This window comes from Podarcis raffonei, chromosome 9, assembly GCF_027172205.1.
Source record: "Podarcis raffonei isolate rPodRaf1 chromosome 9, rPodRaf1.pri, whole genome shotgun sequence".
NCBI classification, from domain to species: domain Eukaryota; kingdom Metazoa; phylum Chordata; class Lepidosauria; order Squamata; family Lacertidae; genus Podarcis; species Podarcis raffonei.
Window position 1 is genome coordinate 13552476 of NC_070610.1, and position 26015 is coordinate 13578490.

A 26015-nucleotide genomic window follows, 5' to 3' on the forward strand; every position below is an offset into this window, starting at 1 on the left:
ACTTCTTTGAGCGCATTAGCATAACCAGCAATTAAAAGCAAACATAAGTCTGCATAACACAAAAACTGCCAACAAGTGACAAAGGCAATTTCTACATTTTCCCTTCAGATCTGAAATCGTGGTGAAACTCTTTATGGCAACACAAAAATCTTAGCGAAGTTGTCTTGTTTAAGATAACTCACTGGCTAAGAAGCCTATGCTATATTTGGCAGTTTTAATATACTCCTATTGATGGTCATCTTCAAACAATAAAAAGCCAAGATGGTTCTTGAACCTCCCACAAAAAACAGGTTACTCTTTCTCCCTCTAATATTAAAAGCATATATCTCTAAAAGCCACAGGCCTACAGCATATGAAACAGCAAATTTTCAGCTATTGCATGCATGTGAGCAAACCATGGGTGACAATTACTAGAATATTTAGTTTATCCATTTTGATTTATTGTTTATTTGTATATTTCTCTCTCTCCCTCCACCAACTTCTTGCCTGCCTCTCTCTCTCCCCCCCCCCCTTCTCTCTTGGCTTATCTGCTCATTTCTTTCTCTCTCTCCTCGCCTCATTTCTCACAGCACCTATTTTCCCAACCCCCTATCCCCCTGATCTCCTTCTTGATACATACAGTGTTTCTGGTAAAAATTCACTGCCACAAACACAATCCCTATGGTAACTTTTTAACACCTCCTGCTTATTTCCTGACACTCCCAATAGGTCCACCTGTAGTATGTTCCTCTGCCAGATGTCCTCCCTCATCAAGCTGCCATAGGGAGAAAACAGGCCAAGGCGAAGAAGGTGGCCCCAGCTCCTGCTGTGGTCAAGAAGCAGGAGACCATGAGGGCCGTCAACACACTCTTTGAAAAAAGGCCCACGATCTTTGGCATCAGCTCCCATCTCTTGCGGGGGCGCAATTAGTGCCAGCACCGTCTGTTAAGAGTTTGGGTGTAGTCTTCAACACCTCCCTTTCCATGGAGGCGCAGATTGCAGCTATAACAAAGGCGACATTTTTTCATCTCTGCCAAGCTAAGCAGTTGGCTCCTTACCTCTCTCGCCCTCACCTAGCCACTGTGATCCACGCAACCGTCACCTCCAGACTTGATTAATGTAACTCACTCTACGTGGGGCTGCCCTTGAGACTGACCCAGAAACTCCAGCGGGTGCAGAATGCCGCAGTGAGACTCCTTACGGGGTCCTCGCTGCGGGATCACATTCACCCGGTGCTATACCAGCTGCACTGGCTCCCGGTGGAGTACAGGATCAGGTTTAAGGTGCTGGTTTTAACCTTTAAAGTCCTATGCAGCCTAGGACCCTCGTACCTAAGGGACCACCTCTCCTGGTATGTCCCACGGAGGACCTTACAGTCTTCAAACAAAAACATCTTGGAGGTCCCGGGCCACAGGGAAGTTAGGCTGGCCTCAAGCAGAGCCAGGGCTTTTTCGGCTGTGGCTCCGATCTAGTGGAATGCTCTGTCACAAGAGACTAGGGCCCTGCGGGACTTGACATCTTTCCGCAGGGCCTGCAAGACAGAGCTGTTCCACCAGGCCTTTTGCCAAGGCACAGCCTGACCTCCTCCTTTGGTAATCCTCACAGAACTCTAGCCCAATGGTTGCCATTCATTTGATTTGAACTGATTTTACAATGAATTGATTTTAGAATGCTGTATTATTATTTTATTGTTGTTAGCTGCTCTGAGCCCAGCTTCGGCTGGGGAGGGCGGGATATAAGTAAATTATTATTATTATTATTATTATTATTATTATTATTATGCAAGATAGCCAGCCCAAATGGGATCTGACCCACTTTGGGAAAAGGTCTTGTTAGGTCTGACCAGGGAGCCATCCTCTGCAAAAGTCTGAAGGTGCCCCTGGCAGTTAAATAGTTCCCACAAGCTACTTGGCTTCTGAAACTGGCCCACAAATACAGGCCTGAGACAAAGCAAGAGAAGATGATTCTGGCTCGAGTGGAGCAAAACGCCGCAAAGATGCTTCTACCCAGAGGGCTCCTGGGCTCAGAGCAGGCATCAATGCAATTGCAACCCTGGAGGAGAGCAAGAAGATACAGCTGGTGGCGATTACAGATGATACAGACCCCATCGAGAGCAGGGATGAGAAACATGTGTCACTTGGAATCCAACTGCCGTCAGCCCCAGCCAGCAAGGCCAAGTATCAAATTTCTTACAGCAAGGAATAGATTTCTGCTGCTGAAAATTTGCTATTCTGCTGCGTCTGTTTGTGGGTTATCGAAACAGTTTTATTGTGGTGGTGGCTGGTGTGGTGTCTTCCAGAGGCTGCTAGACTGCAACTCCCATCATTCCTCACTACTGGCCATCTTGGCTGGCGCTAATGGAAGCTGAAGTCCAGCCAAGATCTGTAGGACTGGCTACCCCTGTTTCACCCCCATCCAAAACATCCAAAACCTGAAACGGTTGCTCTAAAAACAAAGCTGCAAGCGTTACGTAAAATATATACTCCCTCCAATGAAGCAGCAAAGATTGAGGTCAGCTCTTGCACACCATAATTTACATAACTAATTTTCACAGGGGTGTCAGTAACACCATGAGGTTATTGGAAGAGTTGCTGATATATAGGCACTCCGTAGTGCCTGCAGAGTGAGGTTGTACAGAAAAATAAAGTGGACTATTACGTTTTTTGTTAAAGGTATGTCCTTAGAATGCTTTTGAATTGTGGTGCTGGAGGAGACTCTTGAGAGTCCCATGGACTGCAAGAAGATCAAACCTATCCATTCTGAAGGAAATCAGCCCTGAGTGCTCACTGGAAGGACAGATCGTGAAGCTGAGACTCCAATACTTTGGCCACCTCATGAGAAGAGAAGACTCCCTGGAAAAGACCCTGATGTTGGGAAAGATGGAGGGCACAAGGAGAAGGGGACGACAGAGGACGAGATGGTTGGACAGTGTTCTCGAAGCTACCAGCATGAGTCTGACCAAACTGCGGGAGGCAGTGGAAGACAGGAGTGCCTGGCGTGCTCTGGGCCATGGGGTCACGAAGAGTCGGACACGACTAAACGACTAAACAACAACAACAACATGTCCTTAGGAAAGCATCTATAACCACACTACGGCTTGTAGGTTAATTAGATAAAGCATTATTTTTATACCCACAACAAAACATGGACCTGCAGATGTTTTCAAGCAATCTTCCAGGAGCCTCATACGAGTTTTCTGCAACTCTGGTCTGTCCCATTCTTCCGGTTCCACTCCCCAGTATAGGTCAATGACCTGGAAATCCAAGAAACAATGTGGTTGTTAATATGCTTCACAATTTAACATTCCAACATTTAACAATGAAGCAATCAGAGATTTGGTGTTGACTTTGTTTACTTGTTTGAGCTTGATCCCTCTTTTAATCTTGAGTGGTACGGGACCCCCAGCCATAGCTGTCAACTTTTCCGTTTTCTTGCGAGGAATCCTATTCGGAATAAGGGAATTTCACTTTAAAAAAGGGAAACGTTGACAGCTATGCCCCCAGCGGCACAGAACAAGAACAATTTGGGGGGCTCTCCCAGAATCCTAGAGACTGAAGCTATTTACCTGTACAGTGGTACCTCAGGTTACATACGCTTCAGGTTACAGACTCCGCTAACCCAGAAATAGTGCTTCAGGTTAAGAACTTTGCTTCAGGATGAGAACAGAAATTGGACTCCAGGTTAAGAACAGTTTCAGGTTAAGTACGGACCTCTGGAACGAATTAAGTACTTAACCTGAGGTACCACTGTACAGAGCCTTGATTTACACCAGCAACCATTTATAACTATGAGGGCTAGAATCTTTTTAAATGGAAAAAAAAAAGATAAAGTTTCTCAGTATCCCAAGTGCCCATGAGAGAAAAAGTTCTTTTGTATGACATTTTGCATATGCCATTCAGGTCTTGAAATATTTTTTAAAAAACGTTTGGTGTTTTCTGGGGCCTGATCTTGATATGGGTTCATTGGGTGGAACCACAGAGCTAGTGTTGGTTAGGTCTGAAGCCGAAGTCCAGAATTTGGGGGCAGGTTTGAGTGTGGATCCCGTCACTCTGGGGAAAGATCAGCCTCACATCCGTCTCTACATTTAAGGCCAGCAGTTTGAGAAGAAGCAGCCTTGCTCACTTTTGGCAGGTGGTTCAAAAGTTAAAAAGGAAGAACAAACAAATGAAGGAAGCAAAGGAAAATAAAAGGCCAGGTTTGAAACCTCCACTATACCTTCCATAGAAGACAAACCACTACAACTCAGACCCCCATAATGCCATTCCCTGCCCCCCCCATTTAATATTTTGTTGTTTTGGAAGCAATAGTCCCAGTGAATATAAAATGACAGATGGCTTGCTGTTTAGACTTTCGATTTTGCCTAAAGATCTAATTTGAATAATGTTAATAAGATGCAAGTTAGTGTACGTGTGTGTTTGTGCGGGGGGAAGCTGTTATATTTATTTAAAGCGATTAAGTGAGACAGTGTGGCATCACCTTCATAATTTAGCTCAGATGGAAAAGAGGGACACTGCGGTGTTTAAAGGAGCAAAGACTGGCAAAATAATTTCGGGCAGTATGTTTTGCCTATACAGTGGTACCTCAGGTTACATACGCTTCAGGCTACAGACTCTGCTAACCGAGAAATAGTACCTCCGGTTAAGAACTTTGCTTCAGCAGGAGAACAGAAATCATGCGGCAGCAGTGGGAGGCCCCATTAGCTAAAGTGGTACCTCAGGTTAAGAACAGTTTCAGGTTAAGAACGGACCTCCGGAATGAATTAAGTACGTAACCAGAGGTACCACTGTATTTGCTGCTGCTGAATTGCACCGTTTCCCCTGAGCCTGCAAATTCTTACATCCAGTTTACATATTAGGGCCCCAATGTGGAGATCAGCTAAAAAAACCAAAACCTTTCCCCATGATGAAGTATGGGGGATATTTGCAGGGTGTGGGGGCTAGGACTGTGCAACAGGAGGAACAAGGGAAGGTGTGGGAAAAGGAGAGAAGGAGACTGCATGCGGAGTGCTCTGAGAGGGGGTGTTGCAGCTGCTATTAACAGCTCATCGTTTGTCTGGTGCCAACAATGTGCTATGAAATGAGTCATAACAGGAGAAAAGCTGCACTCTACAAACTTTTCGGTCTGCTATATGCTCCAGATGCCTGGAATGAAACTCCACTCTGTCATTTGTACAACTCTACAACAGTACAGTCCTATGCCTGCTTACTTAGAAGTTAAGTCCACGGGATGTACCCTTAAAGGACTGCATTCTTCAAAGCCTTGAAAAACTACATTATGAGATGAATTCACAATCATCATCACCATGACCGTTCATTAAATTTCTGTACTGTCCTTCATCTGAGGGCAGTGTTTACAATATAAAAACGCAACTCTATTTCCAGTCTGCATATGGTGCAAGTAAAGGATTGCTCTGTCAGTTGCTATTGACCATGGGAAGCAGTCAATGAAATAGAGAGGGTCTTCAACTCTTGCAGGAATGAGAGAACAGGTATAGCCCATGTTACTGCTTCTCCAGTCTTTCCAGTATTTAAAACATAGCAACTGTAGTTAAATAATTTTTAGTTACCAACAGGGGTAGTCCGATGCAAGTTTATTTGGAAGACATACCATGGAATACAGTGGGGCTTGCATCCTACTAAGTGTGCACAGATTGCTCCTTGAATTAGTTGCAAAGATTTGCATACTATCACCAGAATGATAGCTTCTGTATTGGGTATGTGTGTGTTCTGGCTGGATAACATATGGACTACAGAACAGTTTTGCTAAAGATCATGGTCTTCTTAACAGCACAGGCACTTGAACATCTTTCTTGTTTGTATTTACATCCCCACTACTGCCATTTATTTTTTTCCTGATGAATATGGCCTACTATTGTATTCTTCAACATCTATTGCGCACCACAAGCTTCTGCCAATGTGCTAACTCTTGGATTCAGAAAGGTTTGAATTAAACAGCTCTTTTAATTATCTCAAGGATATGTAATTTAAAGAAGCAGAGAATTGTGAGAGGTTGGGGGACTAATCTTTCCCCCCCCCCTAAATGGCATGTCTGATAAGGAACTCTATTACCAGTATCTTAATGTAGCGTAGGACCTATCGAAATAATGCTAGGATTTATTTAGGATTTCCTTTCTATTGAACATAGTTTGCAGGCTAATCCCCCAAATAAGGGATCTAGTCAAGGCTTGTGGAAATAAAACCTTATGGTATGGAAGCCACTGAAGGTACCAATATTAAAAACACAACAATTCTCTTCTTGGGTCAGATTGAGGGGCCATGTATTCTGGTTTTCCATTAATAGCCAGCCAGATGCCTCTGGGAGTTCCCAAACAGGGCACAGCGATAAAAGCTAAGCCCTGTCGCTTGTCACCGGCATCTGGCACTGAAAACAGGTACTAAATGTGTAAGTCAAAAGTGCAGATTTTCCCCCTTTGCCCTTGAAGGCAGCAAACCTCTGGATTTTTACTGTCGATATATTGGGAACTTCTTCCAGTAATGGGTGATGGGATTTCCTCTTAATATTCAAATTTCCTAATGTTTCTGATTTCAATAATATAACCATGTCTAAGAGGAGACTCTTGAGAGTCCCATGGACTGCAAGAAGAACAAACCTCTCCATTCTTAAGGAAATCAGCCCTGAGTGCTCACTGGAAGGACAGATCCTGAAGCTGAGGCTCCAATACTTTGGCCACCTCATGAGAAGAGAAGACTCCCTGGGAAAGACCCTGATGTTGGGAAAGATGGAGGGCACAAGGAGAAGGGGATGACAGAGGACGAGATGGCTGGACAGTGTTCTTGAAGCTACGAACATGAGTTTGACCAAACTGCGGGAGGCAGTGGAAGACAGGAGTGCCTGGTGTGCTCTGGTCTATGGGGTCACGAAGAGTCGGCCACGACTAAACGACTAAACAACAAGAAGAAGCTGAAAAAATAGGTGGCATGTATAAATGCCACAAAATATAGCATCCGACACACGTAACTGCACTAATCCTTTACATTATCAAGTTAGAAGGGAGGGTGTAAAGTAACAACAGCAGCAACAAAAAATCATCCCCAAACCAACAACTACTTAACATCAGTATTCACACAACGTGCAACTGAAAGGCAATTCGTTGACCTTTAAAAAGAGAGGAACTTGCAAACGAAAAGCCTGCCCTTCAGCATAAGTTGGCATACTACTGTCCCAGTTCTGGTTTCCATGTGCCAAGCATAATCACATCATTGCAATTCAGTATTTTTGGCCACTGAACAGCAATACTTGGATGCCTGATTAGGTATGCACACATTCTGTTGTACAACATAAGAACCTAGTCCCGTTTTGTGTGCATGTTCCTCGTTCGTTAAAAATTATGCAAAGCTGATGCTTCTGTGTTACAGCCCTACAACGTTAATGTTGTGGGGAAAACCAAGAGGAGCTGAGAAGGATCTGATTCAAAATCATTTACCCCTTACGGCTGATCAGCTGAATGTTCTGGGTTTTCAAACTGATGACAAGATAAGATACTAAGCCTGTAGAGACAATAGACAGCCAAGGAACTACAGTGGTACCTCTGGTTACATTCTTAATTCGTTCCGGAGGTTCGCTCTTAACCTGAAACTGTTCTTAACCTGAAGCACCAATTTAGCTAATGGGGTCTCCCGCTGCTGCTGCAGCGCGATTTCTGTTCTCATCCTGAAACAAAGTTCTTAACCCGAGGTACTATTTCTGGGTTAGCGGAGTCTGTAACCTGAAGCGTATGTAACCTGAAGCGTACATAACCCGAGGTACCACTGTACTGTACTGCAAATTGTATGCACAAAAGGTCCATAAAGGGCAAGATATATTGTATATATTTTCAAGGCATTTGTATGATGCCTTTTGTTACCTTATTGGGTTACAATTTACACAGTTACAATATGTAACAAATTACCAAAATCAGCCTTTTTACCTGAGGATTAGAAGGTAACTGATTTTTTAAAAAAATTGTTTCAAAATAACTTTTTCTAGTTACTGTAATTACTTCCTCTAGTAATGTAACCTGCTGGTGAATGTTGACAGAATTGTAGCCAAAACAGGCTCACTAAGAAACAAGATGAAGATATCAGCATTGTTAAGTTTGGCAGAAATATAAAGGCACATAGGAATGTTGCTTCCGATGTCAGTGAATACTTTGAAAACAAAACAAAACATAGCACACCTAATGGAGCAAAACAAAAATGGCCCAGCGAGAACTGAGCATGTACAGAGGTCACAGATAATGGCCACAGATATTGCTCTTCCATTGAGTACATCATATATGTGTCTTATTACAAATGAGAACTCAGAAAATTGTGGGTTCCCCTGCCGATGGGAATATCCCAAAAACTTGCCCGAATAATCCACTGTCTATAAACTATGATTTCTACACATTTCATTTGGATTAGTGTTAGCCATGATTGGTGGAGTTATTTCAATTTTTTAAAAATGCATTTATTTTTCTTCCTAGTTGCTTATTGTTTAGAGATTATCTTTTGATATCTTGTAATCATGTTAAGCTCAACATAAAAAAAAACTAAGATCATGGCCACTGGTCCCATCACCTCCTGGCAAATAGAAGGGGAAGAAATGGAGGCAGTGAGAGATTTTACTTTCTTGGGCTCTATGATCACTGCAGATGGTGACAGCAGCCATGAAATTAAAAGACGCCTGCTTCTTGGGAGAAAAGCAATGACAAACCTAGACAGCATCTTAAAAAGCAGAGACATCACCTTGCCAACAAAGGTCCGTATAGTTAAAGCTATGGTTTTCCCAGTAGTGATGTATGGAAGTGAGAGCTGGACCACGAAGAAGGCTGATCGCCGAAGAATTGATGCTTTTGAATTATGCTGCTGGAGGAGACTCCTGAGAGTCCCATGGACTGCAAGAAGATCAAACCTATCCATTCTGAAGGAAATCAGCCCTGAGTGCTCACTGGAAGGACAGATCCTGAAGCTGAGGCTCCAATACTTTGGCCACCTCATGAGCAGAGAAGACTCCCTGGAAAAGACCCGGATGTTGGGAAAGATGGAGGGCACAAGGAGAAGGGGACGACAGAGGGCGAGATGGTTGGACAGTGTTTTCCAAGCTACCAGCATGAGTTAGACCAAACTGCGGGAGGCAGTGGAAGACAGGAGTGCCTGGTGTGCTCTGGTCCATGGGGTCACGAAGAGTCGGACATGACTAATGTAATAACAACAACCATTGTAGAAAACCTAAAAGTCAAACGCATTTGGTCAAAATTCAATATCCCTGTTGTGTCCAAATCATGAATCACTTCCCCAACCTGGTGCTTTCCAGATGTTTGGGGCTACAAGTCTCATCAACCCCAGCAATCCTCCCAGCTGGTTTGGCTGATGGGAGCTCTGGTCTGAAGGGTGCTAGGGGAGTTGGAAACAAGCTTGTGATCTCCGTCGAGTGAAGGAGAAGCTGGCAGGAAAACTATGGTGCCCACCTAGATTTGACACAGGAACTCATCTTTCGAACAACACCTATGTATGCAGGAGCAGTTAAGTGTGTTTCCCTGCCAAAGCCACTTTGCTTGTTGTATAATAATATTCACAGTCCAATCATTATAAACTCAAGTCCGACTGATATATCCAAGTTGAAATTCATCCCCATGATTTAAAGACTATTTGTATAAATATTGTAACATTAAAAATTAGAAATTACTTGAAAGTACTAAATAGGCCTAGGATGAAAGTAAGAGTTAGTAAAATAACTGAGATTTAGAACTTCAAGAAAAATTAAGAAATTTGATTTTAATTGGAATATTGTGTTTTAATAATAATATTAGAAAACTGACATTTAAATACAAGGAAATTCAGATGGGAGGGCTCAGAGGAAGTCAAAACCATGTTAATGACGTAAGAAGTTTAAATAGCCAGTTAATTTGTATTGTTTGGGTGTTTGTCGATATGTATTTTTATTTTCTTATTTTCTCTTTTGTTTATATTTGTGATTTTGTTTTTTGTTGTTTTTTGTTGTAGTATGTGTTATATTTGTAAGAAACTTAATAAAAACTATTTTTTTTAAAAAAAAGAAATTCATCCCCATGGGGTCAAAGCAAGTGATGGATTTGGGAGCCTTTATTATTACGCTAACCTGTCTGGCTCTCAGTCACTCACACACCATAGCATGCTGGCCATTACTTGCAACAGGAGTCCAGTGCATGTCGATATACGATATACGATATCTTTATTGTCATTGTCCCCTACAGAACAATGAAATTTAAAAACTACATAAAACATTCAAAAACCCCTAAAAACTCTGAAACCCCATTTTAAAATACACTATACTATACTATACTATACTATACTACTATACCATACTATACTATAAAATACACTATACTATAGAGACCCCTTATGCTGCGTTTAGAACCAGAATTGCATTTGCGTAGAAACTGTTTCTCAGACGGCTAGTCCTGGCCTTTAGAACCCTATACCTTCTTCCAGAAGGCAGAAGCTGAAAGAGATCATTTCCGGGGTGCGCACTATCCTGCGCTATCTCTGCAGCTTTCTTATGGCACCTCACAGCATAGATTTGATCTAAGGTGGGAAGAGTGCACCCAATTATTCTCTCTGCAGTCTTTACAACCCTGGATAGCATTGTTTTTCCCCTGGCCACGTCTTGTACATGCTCATACATTTGCCCCCTTCTCTTTTGCAAGGCCTCCTCAAATTACTGAGCAAAGGAATGGGCGGTGGTATATAGAGGCATGTGACACTCTTCTCATGGAAGTAATAGCCAGTGCCATAGCATGTGTCTGTAGCCAAGAGTCAGCCAGGGAGGAGGAGGAGAGAAGAGAGAGTTGCAATGAACCCAAGCTGATACTTCCCACAAGTGTAGCTACACCTTCGTGTGGAATGATCACACCCCCTTTTATTTTTTTAAACAAATTCTGCATAGAATGATACCTTAAGGTCCACCGTACAGCATCAATCTAAAAGACTCCCTGCATGTGCATCACAACTTAAATATTTAACGAGGAAAATGCTACCTGAAATTCAAGTCCGTAGTTTTCCCTGCAGAATTCTCGTAGTTTAGGATACACATGTTCTCGTAAAGCGCTTCTTTCTGCTACTGTATCTGCAGGCAACAAAGAAACGAGGCTTGTTAACAATAGTTGTGACAACTGTGGGCTTAAATAGCGCTGTAGTTTCATGCAGGAAAGAACACTAATCTTAAAAGCTGTGAGCGCAAGCTTAATGCAGCAATCTGAATTCGATGCTCTAGGGAATATCTTGTTGAGCCAAAATGCTTGTTGTGACATTTACCAATATTTAATTTAACACTCACTCCAATAATTCAACCTTGTGCTGTTGTGTATAATACTTCTTCTTCTTCTATTATTATTATTATTATTATTATTATTATTATTATTATTATTGTTATTACAGTTAGCAAGGAAGAAGAGACATTCCAAAGGCTAGCAGCAGCCCAGCAGTTACAGTTAATAAACATTTTAAAAGATTTTCTATTATACTTTATCATTTATCAATGCTACATTTTTTATAAGTATACTCTTGCAAATGTAAGCTGGGGACAAACCTGAGTTTGCAAACTAAGGTATGATACACATATAACCATTAATGCATCGGAATTGGCTGTAGCCCTGTTGAGGGCAATCCTAGCACCAGACTTGAGTTTGCTATGAGTAGTGTGTCAAACGGTCCACTACAGTAGATCACCATAGCACAATAAAAGTAGATCAAGTCTTTCTTGGTAACTACTTCAAAATGTTGTAAGAATGGGAGATTTTTACATTTAACTGAAAGAGAAAGTGAAGGTTACAAAATCCTAGGCAGAAGGTTACCTAGGCTGACATTTGAGCCGAATTGCATATCTAGTTTTCTATTTTAGATCTCTCATTGTGAGTGATCATAGAGCAAGCAAGGCAAACTCAGCCCTCCAGATGTTTTGGGACTGCATCTCCCATCACCCCTGACCACTGATCCTGTTAGCTAGGGATGATGGAAGTTGCAGTCCCAAAATATCTGGAGGACTGAGTTTGCCTATGCCTGCTCTAGGATCACTCACACTGAGAGATCTAAAATAGAAAACTAGATATGCAATTCGGCTCAAATGTGTATCAGAATGAAACAGTGATCATAAATAAATAATGATAAAATGTTTTGAACAGTCCAATAATCCACAATCAGAGTTATTCTAGCAACAAACAATTATCTGGAGAAGGTTTTGGAGTGGATGAGGTTGAACAAGCTTAAGCTTAAGTGGTTCATCTGGACAGAAATGCAAGCGGTAAATCCTTTGTTTCTTCTTATGACCTCACAGTGGGCCAAGCTAAGCATGTACTCTTGAAATAGATTGAAATAATAGTTGAGAACTGAATCAAGCAGTGATTGAAGAGAGCCAGTGTGGTGTAGTGGTTAAGAGCGGTAGTCTCGTAATCTGGGGAACCGGGTTCGCGTCTCCGCTCCTCCACATGCAGCTGCTGGGTGACCTTGGGCCAGTCACACTTCTTTGAAGTCTCTCAGCCCCACTCACCTCACAGAGTGTTTGTTGTGGGGGAGGAAGGGAAAGGAGAATGTTAGCTGCTTTGAGACTCCATCGAGTAGTGATAAAGCGGGATATCAAATCCAAACTCCTCTTCACTAGATGATTTTGACGGGTGGATGGGGCTACCCACCTGTCAATTACCTGCCACCATAGAATCATAAAATTATAGAATTGGAAGGGAACCTGAGGGTCATCTAGTCCAACCCCCTGCAAGAAGAATGATCTCACCCCAAGAAAATCATTTGTGGGCATGGCTCCAGCCACACAAACAAAGGAAAAGCCACTGTGTTGCCAACTTCAATTAAAGCCAATGCAAGAGAATATTGGTGCTTAAAGCAGGGATCAGCTATGAATTGGAACTTTTGCACATTTGTTTATTCTGCAAACTGAGGCGTTCACAAAGTAAAGGAAGGATTGAACTCAGATTAATAAGAATACACACAGAGGTGCAAGACTATGGGAAGGGTGCATATAATAATCTCTGCCTCTCCACCTCTCAGCCCAAGTCGTTTTATTCACAAAGCAACTGTTTACACCGTGTTCATAAGAACCAATCAGATTTCCTCTGAGCATTTCAACAAACCCCTAGTGGGGAAAAATTTAGATCAAAAGAAATTCTTTTAACTACTCTGAGCATGCATACATAATCTGAGAGTAAATAAAAGAGGACTAGAGAAACTCAGGAGTAAACAGGAGAGGATAGAAGGATGGCAAGGAGATAGGCATCTTTATCACCTTCCTGTGAAACTATTTCCAGGCCCTAAGATCAACATCCTGAGATTAACATATCAGAAAAGCTACATCAAAGAATCTTGCCCACTATCTTTATGGCCCAGGATGCATGCCTGGCAAAGCAACTGGCAGCTGGGCTACGCATGTGACCTGTCAAGCAAGAGAAATGGGCAGTAGAGGAAAAATGGCATAAATGTAGAAGCTTAAGGAATTTAATCAGAAATTATGGTCAATATATCAAACCCAGTCAACACAATGCATTCATCGTGGACACAATGGCTTGATGTGTATTTTATAATTCCTCATGGTAATCCCATCTGATCACTACATCAAACCACTTAAAAGGCAGAATAACTCTTCCAGCTTAAATAGAGTGTGTTACCAATTCTTGTATGTATGTATGTATGTATGTATGTATGTATGTATGTTAGAAATTCCTGCACATCCTCCTGTCTTTCCGGGGTCTGGTGCTTCTGAGCTTGGAAAGGAAATGACACATAATTAAGATGGAACGAACTAATTAGGTTGCATGACAGATAACCTGGTTTAATTACATACAAATCTAAACTGACTTTTCATGATGAGAAGTCTGTGGGATTAGCTCACTCTGAAATAAAACAAGAAAGAGCTGTGCCAGAAGGGAGGTTTTCAAACGCCAGCCTTCCGCAGAGGAAAATACATACTTAAATGTCCTTTTCCTGCTGCCAAAATAGAAATGGACCACAAGTTATTTTTGTATCACGTTAATTAGGCATTCTGAAATCTCTGTGTTAGTGGGCATGGGAGCCTGTTTGTAAAAAAAAAAAAAATGAATTATGTGCCAAGAATCTTTTAGTGTCTTTGAAGTCTCAAGTCACATAAGAATGTGTACAGATAACAGGTTTTTTCAGACTGACAGCACAATCCTACAAGTTTAAAATGGCCCTTCCTGTTGGAGCTTTAACAGCAGTGTGATGTGCACCAATTAGCAAACGATAATGTTTCTCCACCTAATTCTGGGAGGTCATCTGCTGTTTAAAAAAAGCACAGCTACAGGGCTGGTTGAGCTGCTGAAAATCCTTAGTATGACATGTTTGCGCAGGGACTGTATCAGAGATGACAATATAGCAGATGCAAAAAATAGAGCAGAGGCAGAAGAGAGAATTTCAGCAGATGCAGCTTGTGCACCTATTAAAAGTGAACAAGTCCTTGTCTACTTTTGCTTCTGGCCACCCAATCTCAACACTACTGCTTTTAAGATCCTGTGACGCTATCTTATGCTGCCTGTGTTCAACCACCAACCTATACACCGCCCTGTTTGTCTCACTGCGCTTAAGAGGCAAGGATTAAAGTATAGCCTTTCTCACGATCAACAGGAGATGAAACACAAAAACAGAACTCACAAAAGGGCTACACAGCTAGGGGCAGCCTAGTTCAGTCCTGGCTTCATTTTGAATGACAGACTGGCAAAATGAAGCACACAGTTATCAGTCTTACCCAGTCCTCAATGCTTCAGGCAGGCTGCTCACAATCTATCTATCATCTATCATCTATCATCTATCTATCTATATCTATCTATCATCTATCTATCTATCTATCTATCTATCTATCTATCTATCTATCTATCATCTATCTATCTATCTATCATCTATCTATCTATCATCTATCAGTCTATCTATCTATTGATCTATCTATCATCTATCTATCATCTATCATCTATCTATCTATCTATCTATCTATCTATCTATCTATCTATCTATCATCTATCATCTATCTATCTATCTATCATCTATCTATCTATCTATCTATCTATCATCTATCTATCATCTATCTATCATCTATCATCTATCTATCATCTATCTATCATCTATCTATCTATCTATCATCTATCTATCATCTATCATCTATCTATCTATTCCAAATTCACCCTTGCCCATTCATTCATTCATTAATATAACAAGTTTTCCCCCACCCTAAACAAATTAGTAATTTCAGTAGGCATTTGAAGTCATTTATTATTTTATGGGTAGTTTTTAATTGATTTTATCCTTATTGCATTTGCTACATTTGTTGTGTGCAGCTTAGAGATGATTACAATTGTAAGTGGCATATAAATAGCATGGAGGCTGTAAATGGTGCAGAATGAAGCAGCCAGAATGAAGTCCGCCATGGTTGTAAAAACTCCTATTACACCTGAAGCATCTGCATTGCTTCTGAGCCCAATTCAAGGTGTCTATGTTAATGCATGAAGTCATCAGCAACCTGGGGCTCAAATATCTGAAGGAGCACCTCCTCTCCTCTCGTGCCAGCTGGCGTATTGAGATCAGCAAAGGCCCTGCCATCCTTAGAAGTCTCAGGGGACAGTAGCTCATGGCAGGGCCTTCTTTTTATATACAGCGGAACCTTGGTTCCCGAATGGCTTAGTTGCCAAACAAATCGGCTCCCGAACGCCGCAAACCTGGAAGAGTGTGTTCCAGTTTGTGAACATTTTTTGAAAGCTGAACATCCAACACAGCTTCCGCTTGAATGCAGGAAGCTCCTGCAGCCAATTGGAAGGCGCACCTTGGTTTTTGAACGGTTTCGGGAGTCGAACGGATTAATCCTGGAACGGATTAGCTCCAAGAACCAACGTACCACTGTACCCTGGCCTTTAAAAGCGTAATGTGAGTTTTTCACTGACCTCCCAGTAAACAGTGTTATCAGTTACAGTTTATGCTTTTATTGCTGGTTTTATGGTTTGTTCATTATGCATTATTTCGTGGTTGAGTTTTACTTCATAGTACCCACCCTGGGACCTTAAGGTGAAGGGCAACTAAGAAAAACTAGGAATAAATAGGTCAGTAAATAGATCACCAATTACATTCATTAGTATATCATATTGCGTATGCTCTATTCAGTCCACTGCTGTTTGTAACTGGGAAAGATCGGCTTGAATCTCTTGTTAAATATAGGGGGCAGGGAGTGACATTTCAATCACACACAACAATCTCCAGCAACAAATAATTCCCACTAAGCAGCATTTCTTTCAGAGAAATTGCTTTGAATCGCTGTGTGCTGCTCATGTTACAAAAAGCTTTTGAACACCACCGAGGAAAATAAAGCTGTCAGTCTTCTAGTGTTATGGCAATGTTGTCTCTGCATATAATGCCCCAATAATCACAGCTATCTGAATTTCTACACACTCTTTCATCTGAATCTCTCAACCCCCTTTCCCGACATTAGAGAAGCTGAAACTGTAGGAGCTGCCATTGTATAGCAAAAACTGCTTTTTTTTTAGGTACAGCATCCTTCCTTCAGGAGATCCTTGAGCTCCAAGTCCAAACTCCATGTAAGGCTTTGGCGAAGCTTTCTTTCGCCCTTTTGAGCCGATCTGTAAAAGCAGAGCACTTGCAATTGGAAGTCACAGATATGGAAAAACTTCATAGGGGAGATGTACTTGGGTGGGTTTTTCTTCTCTTTTCACTGTTCTTCCAGGCTTTCTTTTCCTCCTCCCAGCTATCTTCAGATGTATGCTACCTTCAAACAAGTAAAATAGGGGTTGATGTTTCACATTGCTCAAGAAGTGCCTGGATGAAGACCCAGTATATATATATATATATATATATATATATAATCACCGTATTTTTCCATCTATAAGACGCCCCCTAAAACGCCTCCTATTTTGGGGGATTTAAGAAATTGGAGGAAGATGGCCCAGAGTATAAAATGCCCCCCTATTTTTTGACATTATTTTTAAGGAAAAAAACCAAGTCTTATACATGGAAAAATACAGTAGATTTAAAGGTGAGTTGGCTCTCATAGCTCCAACAGGACAGAACTTACCCTGGGCTCCCCAGGACTCAGCATACTTCTGCTTTGCTTTAAGGACAGGTATACTTTCCTCCCCCCATTTATCTCTATTTCTAGTCTATGGTCAGGTATCTGTAGACCTTTTAGAAAAGTTATGGCATCCTTTGCTCTTTAATTAAGGCATGTATGTATTGTAATCTGCTAAGATCATGGCCACTGGGCCCATCACTTCCTGGCAAATAGAAAGGGAAGAAATGGAGGCAGTGAGAGATTTTACTTTCTTGGGCTCCATGATCACAGCAGATGGTGACAGCAGTCATGAAATTAAAAGACGCCTGCTTCTTGGGAGAAAAGCAATGACAAAACTAGACAGCATCTTAAAAAGCAGAGACATCACCTTGCCAACAAAGGTCCGTATAGTTAAAGCTATGGTTTTCCCATTAGTGATGTATGGAAGTGAGAGCTGGACTAAGGCTGATTGCCAAAGAATTGATGCTTTTGAATTATGGTGCTGGAGGAGACTCTTGAGAGTCCCATGGACTGCAAGAAGATCAAACCTATCCATTCTTAAGGAAATCAGCCCTGAGTGCTCACTGGAAGGACAGATCTTGAAGCTGAGGCTCCAATACTTTGGCCACCTCATGAGAAGAGAAGACTCCCTGGAAAAGACCCTGATGTTGGGAAAGATGGAGGGCACAAGGAGAAGGGGACGACAGAGGACGAGATGGTTGGACAGTGTTCTCGAAGCTACCAGCATGAGTTTGACCAAACTGTGGGAGGCAGTGGAAGACAGGAGTGCCTGGCATGCTCTGGTCCATGGGGTCACGAAGAGTTGGACACGACTAAACGACTAAACAACAACAATGAAACCTGCTTATATTGTAACTTTGCTGTCCATAGCAGCATTTTTATATATTCTGTCACTCCTGTTTTCTATAATAAACAAGCTTTCTTTGTTTCTTTGCGCAAGAGCTTCTTATGGGCATAGATTAACACACATCCATAACAAGCACAAGCGATAACTCCAGCAAAAGATCCTCAACCTCTCAGCACTGTGTATATGAACATACAATAGTGCTCACTGTGTACATGCGAGTCCAGGTACACACTCATCACAGACTTTCTGAAAGTAATTACCGCTCACTCATCGAAGCAGGGGGCAGGGTTTGCGACCGTGAGTGGGCTTCCCGTGCCAGGATGACACCCCCCTTCAGTTGCTGGCTGTTGCCCCGCCCCCTCCTCAGCTACTCAATTGGCGGCCAGCTGGGGGGTGGAGCAAAGACCAAGTACTGCTGGGATCCAGCCGACCATCTCTCCATTCAGTCTCTGGAGCATCACCCACCCATCCCTCTAATTTTAATGTGGTTTTCTTGCAGGCTAACCCTTTCCTTTTCAGGTGCATGGGCGTTGCTACTGTCGCAAGATGGTTGCTGTTTTCCAGAGCCAGGAAGGAATTTTCCCTGCTCTGCGGGTTTTGCCTTCCCCGTAGCAATTGTCACATCTTTGGTGGTTTTTAGGCCTTGGATAGAATCCTATAGTCTATCTTCAGAATGGGGTGAGGTAGCATTGTTAATGTAGCCCCATGCAGGGCCCGTTAAAGGGTTGATTGTGGGAGTCACTGGCCTAGAGCGGCGCTGTAAGGTCAAACTCCCTACATCAGGTGAAGTGGGGGACACACTGCGTAAATTCTCATTTTACAGTCCCCTTCACAACACCTGTCTGCCCTGCGCATCCCCAGACCCAACCGGGACAGAGAGGGATGCCGCCCAATGCCTAAGTATATCTGAAGGACTAGTATATCTGAAGGAGCGTCTCCACCCCCATCGTTCTACCCGGACACTGAGGTCCAGCGCCGAGGGCCTTCTGGCGGTTCCCTCACTGCGAGAAGCCAAGTTACAGGGAACCAGGCAGAGGGCCTTCTTGGTAGTGGCGCCCTCCCTGTGGAACGCCTTCCCACCAGATGTCAAAGAGAAGAACTACCAGACTTTTAGAAGACATCTGAAGGCAGCCCTGTTTAGGGAAGCTTTTAATGTTTGATGTATTACAGTATTTTAATGTTTTTTTGGAAGCCGCCCAGAGTGGCAATAATTATTATTATTATTATTATTATTATTATTATTATTATTATTATTATTATTATTACTAAGCCAAGGTTTTCTACATCTGAAAGTTTTGGCCTAATTTGTTCCCATACATTTGTTGTTGTGTCTCCTTATTTACGGGCTGGCTTCTGGGCCGGGGGGGTTAGCACATGGGCTCGCAATTGTGTTGGCCTCAATCTGATAATAATAAACAGAACTCAATGGAATCTGAAGGATGTCTGTCTTTCTCCCTCCTCCTAATTCTAGAGACGTTAGAATATCAATTATAACATTTTTGATAACCTTACTCACCATGGAAGAGAATACATCAATGTTTTAGGTATTTCCCCAAACCTCTAGTAACTAACAGATGTTTTTCCCCACTCGAAGGTGCACTTGACTCACCAAAAAGGTTGCTTTTAGAATATGAAAGCTGCTTATCCTCAGAGGAATTCAATTCCTGTGCAAACTTTCCTTTCCTGAGCAGAAACCCAGGCACAGAGTAATGTTTGGAGTGACAGATTTCTGAATATACCCATAGTGATTTGGGATTTTAAAAGTGCTCACAATGGGATTTTCACCTACAGTATAATTCCAGCTTGCCTGGAACATATCATATGAGAATATCAAACACTGGTTCATTCACCACTTTTGCCCTTCCCTTTGAAAATAATGTAAAAGGAGATGCATGCTGTTTGTGTGTTTGGCTTGCTCACATTCATTCTTTAACAAGAAATATTTTTTTAAGATTCTTGTGAACCAGATTTTTGTGATGTCACAGGAACAAAACAAATGACACCTTGCACAACACCCTATTCAAGCTGAACCATTCCAAAATGCTTCAGAGAACATTGTTACATACATTAAGGCTGGGTGCAGTGAGAAGGCCACCAAATACCTCATGATCTACAAATTTTATATCAGTCACCTGCATTTTATTACATGCTCAGATTGTCTGGCTTACTGGTGCAAAGAAAGAGAGAGGGCTGGCAGAATATTAATGAAGAATAACAAAAGCATTACACTTTTGCTATGCAGTCTTTCGGGTTTCAAAATATATCTCCTTCTGTATTTTAAATACAAATAAACGATACACCGTGTCTCGTTAATTCAATAGATTTGGTTCGCTGCATCCATCTACTTTTTAACCGCAATACTACTTCTGATTATCGTTATGTTGTTGTCACACGTTTCTTTTCCTTTTAGAAATCACCCAGGAAACATATTCTGAGTACAAGGAGTACTTGTTTTTACAAATTAATTTTGATTGCGGTAATTCTGGTCCTTGTAGACTTTTATTCAAAGAGCTCAAGGTTCACGCTAAGGTGTGCATATGAAGGTTGGGGAAAGGATTCCCTCAGGAATGAAGGCATGCTAATATATTAATCATATTAATTTTATTTTATTTAAAAATATTGATTTTATTTATATTATTTTGTTAACGCAGATTGTTGAATGGCATTATATAAAGGGCCATAATAAATAAATAAATGACAATAATTAAGTAGTTTGGGCTGCTGGAGCTAGCTGACAATATGCATCTTCGGGGAGGTTCAAAGTGTGCAGTCGCATATGGGATCTGACACTGCTTTAGGACTAACAATGCCTGTTTGTGTGTCCGCTTGCTTTCAACTTCATCTGTTGTTGTTGTTTTTGTTGTTTAGTCATTTAGTCATGACCGACTCTTCGTGACCCCATGGACCAGAGCACGCCAGGCACTCCTGTCTTCCTCTGCCTCCCGCAGTTTGGTCAAACTCATGCTGGTAGCTTCGAGAACACTGTCCCATCTCATCCTCTGTCGTCCCCTTCTCCTTGTGACCTCCATCTTTCCCAACATCAGGGTCTTTTCCAGGGAGTCTTCTCTTCTCATGAGGTGGCCAAAGGATTGGAGCCTCAGCTTCACGATCTGTCCTTCCAGTGAGCACTCAGGGCTGATTTCCTTAAGAATGGATAGGTGTGATCTTCTTGCAGTCCCTGGGACACTCAAGAGTCTCCTCCAGGACCATAATTCAAAAGCATCAATTCTTCGGCGATCAGCCTTCTTCATGGTCCAGCTCTCACTTCCATACATCACTACTGGGAAAACCATAGCTTTTACTATACGGACCTTTGTTGGCAAGGTGATGTCTCTGCTTTTAAAGATGCTGTCTAGGTCTACTTCATCTACATATTTATAAATATACAACACTTGCAAATCTGACAAACACGTAATAGATCTCCAGTGTTCTCTCCTCACAAGGAAGCTGACTTTGATGTCAAATGTATTCCCACTGAAGGACCTGGATGGGGGTTACGGTTGCTGAATAATATTGGCCTCCAGGCTGCAGTCATGGCCAAGACAATTACTACATACATGGGAGGCTGTGCCTGCAATACAATATCCTTTTCTGCATCAGGAAAGTTATATACATCATTTTATGGGCTTGACACAAAGTATAGGCTTTTTGGTTTCACCCAGTTTTTGACCATCTATTGTTTCACCCAGGTTTTCCTCCATATGCAATAAGTTTCAGAAAAGTACATAATCTGGTAAAGTAATCTCTGTGGCAGCAGGAGTCCACTGCACACTTTTTAAAATGAGCAACATATGAGAAAGCACATGAAATGCTAAATACAGTCAGTAAATGTAGTTGTGAAAAGTGCTCAGAGGGAAGATAATACCTTAAGAGTTGCAAGCCCCTGCTTCAGTTCAGGGATGACCTAATTACAGTGCCTTTTTTTAGTAGACTCCTAGTTTCACAATGTGCGACTGTCGGTAAAGTGTACCGGTTTAATTCCCTCAATTTTACGTCTGTCTATCTTTTCATTTTCATAATGCTGCATATCAGGCACATAAGAAACCAACTGTATATTTGCTGTTGTTGTTTAGTCGTGTCTGACTCTTCGTGACCCCATGGACCAGAGCACGCCAGGCACTTCTGTCTTCCACTGCTTCCCGCAGTTTGGTCAAACTCATGCTGGTAGCTTCGAGAACACTGTCCAACCATCTCGTCCTCTGTCGTCCGCTTCTCCTTGTGCCCTCCATCTTTCCCAACATCAGGGTCTTTTCCAGGGAGTCTTCTCTTCTCATGAGGTGGCCAAAGTATTGGAGTCTCAGCTTCAAGATCTGTCCTTCCAGTGAGCACTCAGGGCTGATTTCCTTCAGAATGGAGAGGTTTGATCTTCTTGCAGTCCATGGGACTCTCAAGAGTCTCCTCCAGAACCATAATTCAAAAGCATCAATTCTTCAGCGATCAGCCTTCTTTATGGTCCAGCTCTCACTTCCATACATCACTACTGGGGAAACCATAGCTTTAACTATACGGACCTTTGTTGGCAAGGTGATGTCTCTGCTTTTTAAGATGCTGTCTAGGTTCATCATTGCTTTTCTCCCAAGAAACAGGCGTCTTTTAATTCCGTGGCTGCTGTCACCATCTGCAGTGATCATGGAGCCCAAGAAAGCAAAATCTCTCACTGCCTTCGCTATGTACGACTAAAAATAAAGTTGGGTAAGTATCAAGTAGCTTGCTCCAAACATGAACTGGGGAGCCTTGAGCAGCCTAACTGAACAAAACCTACTGCCGTGCTGGTTGGGATGTTCAGTTAGGCCATTGGAGATGGCCAAATCCCTGCTTCGTTAATAAAAAGTAATTATGCCTACATTCCGGAAGACGCACTTGCAGCACAACTCTAACCAGTCTTAAGGATTGCAGCCTTAAATACCATGTACAGCTGTACCTTGGTTTTCAAACAGCCTAGTTCTCAGACGTTTTGGCTCCTGAATGATCGAAACCCGGAAGTGAGTGTTCCAGTTTTTTAACGTTCTTTTGGAAGCCGAACGTCCGATGCGGCTTCTGATTGGCTTCAGGAAGCCGCGCTTTGGTTTCCGATCGCTTTGGAAGTCGAACAGACGTCCGGAACGGATTCCATTCGACTTCCAAGGTACGACTGTACTGAATTAGCCGATTATAAATGTAGAAAAAATACCAAACTTGTTTGCAGTAAGCATGACTTAAAACAAAACAAAACACCATAGTGGCCATAGTCAATCAAATCTTAGCTTAATACAGCAATATATCATACCTTCTTGCTATGTTTGAACTAGGAGTGATAGCTAATAGCTTCCAAACAAACCAGGACCTGGAAGCCAGCTTTAAATCATCACTTCATATTATGGTTTGCTCTTAACTATAGTGTTTTTTCAGTCCTTCCTGATTTTCATTTTGCACACTTAAAAGACACCAACTCCATATGCCATTCCCTTAAACCACATCTTTAAAAAATAATTCTACAAGTCCACAGATACTATGTAGCATTCATAAATTCTTCATTAACAATGTTAAAAGGTACCTTTCAATATATAGAAACAAAACGCTAAACATAACAGGATGAAAAGTTACATGTTTTTATGCTTGTTTGCTACTTGCTCCAGGAGTTAATAACAAACTGGGTGCCAAACTAGCTGCTACACCAATGCAATCTCACACTCACAAGGCATCCCTAACCATGTCTACTCAGAAGCAAGTCTGTTTGACTTCAGTGAGACTCACTCCAAATCTTCTCCTTGTGCCAGGTGGCCTTTGACACATGAGAGATACTTTAGGACCCACCCCATTTTTCTGCTTGCTAGTATTTGTTTTTTTAAGGCTGATTTTAAAATTGCATTTTTATATTTATGGTGAAAGGTGAGGAAGAATTCCTATTAATATTATTATTAAATATCATTATTAATGACCCCAACTACAAGCCCTTGGAGGAAACCGCTATGGGCGGAGTTAGCAGTTTGATGTGTGATTTCCATAGGGAAGATGTCATAGACAAAGGGCTAAAAGCCCATTTCCATTCTCTGTAGCCCTAACCCAGATGTCCCCTGGAGTTGCTTTTAATATTGTAGATTGGTTGTTGTTGTTTAGTCGTGTCCAACTCTTCATGACCCCATGGACCAGAGCACGCCAGGCACTCCTGTCTTCCACTGCCTCCCGGAATTTGGTCAAACTCAAGCTGGTAGCTTCGAGAACACTATCCAACCATCTCGTCCTCTGTCGTTCCCTTCTCCTTGTGCCCGCAATCTTTCCCAACATCAGGGTCTCTTCCAGGGAGTCTTCTCTTCTCATAAGGTGGCCAAAGTACTGGAGCCTCAGCATCAGGATCTGTCCTTCCAGTGAGCACTCAGGGCTAATTTCCTTAAGAATGGATCGGTTTGATCTTCCTGCAGTCCATGGGACTCTCAAAAGTCTCCTCCAGCACCATAATTCAAAAGCATTAATTATTTGGTGATCAGCCTTCTTTATGGTCCAGTTCTCTAGATTGGTTAAAGGTTTTGTCTGTCCTGAACCCAATGCCAGTTTCACTGAGCAATCCCCATGTTCCACAGCCGCTGAGAAGGGAAAAGCTCTCTCTAATCTTCCAAATAACCACTAATTTCACATATCCTTGCTATATCTCCCCTTACATCATCTTTTTTCTAAAGTAAGAACACCCAAACGCTTCCACCTTTTGTTGCAGAGAAGGCAGGTCCTGCCTATTTATCCTTTTTCATTGTCCCTTTCTCCACCTTTTCCTACTCTAAATCAGCCTCTCACCAAGAGCCCACAAAAGTTACTAGCCTTCAAAGAAATTCACTAGTCTCCCAGGGGATGGCAGAAGAGGAATAGTGGGCTATTCCTTCTGGCCCCATAGCACCATACTTGTTTTCTATCATGGGTGCAAAGGAGGGACAAGGTGCTAATTCCCTTTAAACCACAGAGCCTAGGGCTTGCTGATCAGAAGGTCGGCGGTTCAAATCCCTGCAACAGGGTGAGCTCCCGTTGCTCGGTCCCTGCTCCTGCCAACCTAGCAGTTTGAAAGCACATCATAGTGCAAGTAGATAAATAGGTACCGCTCCAGTGGGAAGGTAAACGGTGTTTCCGTGCGCTGCTCTGGTTCGCCAGAAGCGGCTTAGTCATGCTGGCCACATGACCCGGAAGCTGTAAACCGGCTCCCTCGACTAATAAAGTGAGATGAACGCCGCAACCCCAGAGTCGGCCACGACTGGACCTAATGGTCAGGGGCCCCTTTACCTTGAGTGCATTCAGCTTTTTGTGACTGCGAAAAGAGTTGGATGTGCTGATGCCAGGGGTACAACAGGAAGCAAGGCCATCTCTTTTCTGAAGCAATCACTAGCACCGTAAATTGCAGGTACTCCGCCCCAGCCCCAGGGTGCCCAGTGACGACCACCAACATCACTTATGAGGCCCACGTACGTAAGTCAATAATTGGGCACAGCGGATGATGACTCAAGTTGCAGTAAACAGAACTAAATGACCCATGAAGTCCTTTCCAACTTTATGCTTGTATGAGTTATTCTAGATTTATTTGAACTTAAGCATGACTGACTCTGCCCTCCGATCTGATCCTCTGTTATCCTCCCTTAATTAAATCCCCAGAAAAGAGGATAAAGTAGCTATCTTAAACTCTGCTTACATTAAGGAAAACGCTCCAAGTTCTAAAAATATTCCTCGATTATTATTCTGGCTGAAATCATCAAACTTTTTCTTGTAACCTAGATTATAAGCACCAAAGCATCTTGAGCTACTCCAATGCTATTAGTGGAGTCATAACATGACATGTGCTAATTCTTCTGCCGCCACTAAAAATAATGCTTACAGGGACCTATACAATGATCACGTTTTTCCCCAGAAGCCTTTTTTTATCAGAAGTGTATCTGCTGGGCACTTTAATTTTATGAAATTAAAATCCACAAAGGAAATGTCTTTCATTTCAAACCGAAAATCCTGGTGCTCAAATCATATACTTATGTGCACCCACAACCAGATTCCAACATTATATGGGGGCAAAGGCACATTTCAGCAATGATGCCAAGTCAGCAACGTACAATACACAAGCAAGAGTTGTTTGTAAACTTTGGATTTATTACATGCCAGTGTGGTGTAGTGGTTAAGAGCGGTAGTCACGTAATCT

At 42.2% G+C, this 26015-nt stretch overlaps 1 protein-coding gene across 2 annotated transcripts in view; it reads right to left on the reverse strand.

Annotated features, from left to right (window-relative positions):
• NWD2 (NACHT and WD repeat domain containing 2) overlaps positions 1 to 26015 on the reverse strand; it is a 62410-nt gene that overhangs the window by 21744 nt on the left and 14651 nt on the right. Inside the window, exons 2-3 of one of the 2 annotated variants that reach the window (XM_053404069.1) lie at positions 10976 to 11064; positions 3116 to 3232 (exon numbers count right to left, since the gene is read on the reverse strand). In XM_053404069.1, the coding sequence (XP_053260044.1) occupies positions 3116 to 3232; positions 10976 to 11064 (206 nt within the window). Of the gene's footprint in view, positions 1 to 3115; positions 3236 to 10975; positions 11065 to 26015 lie in introns of those variants that run through there. The other variant, XM_053404070.1, reaches the window with a different exon arrangement.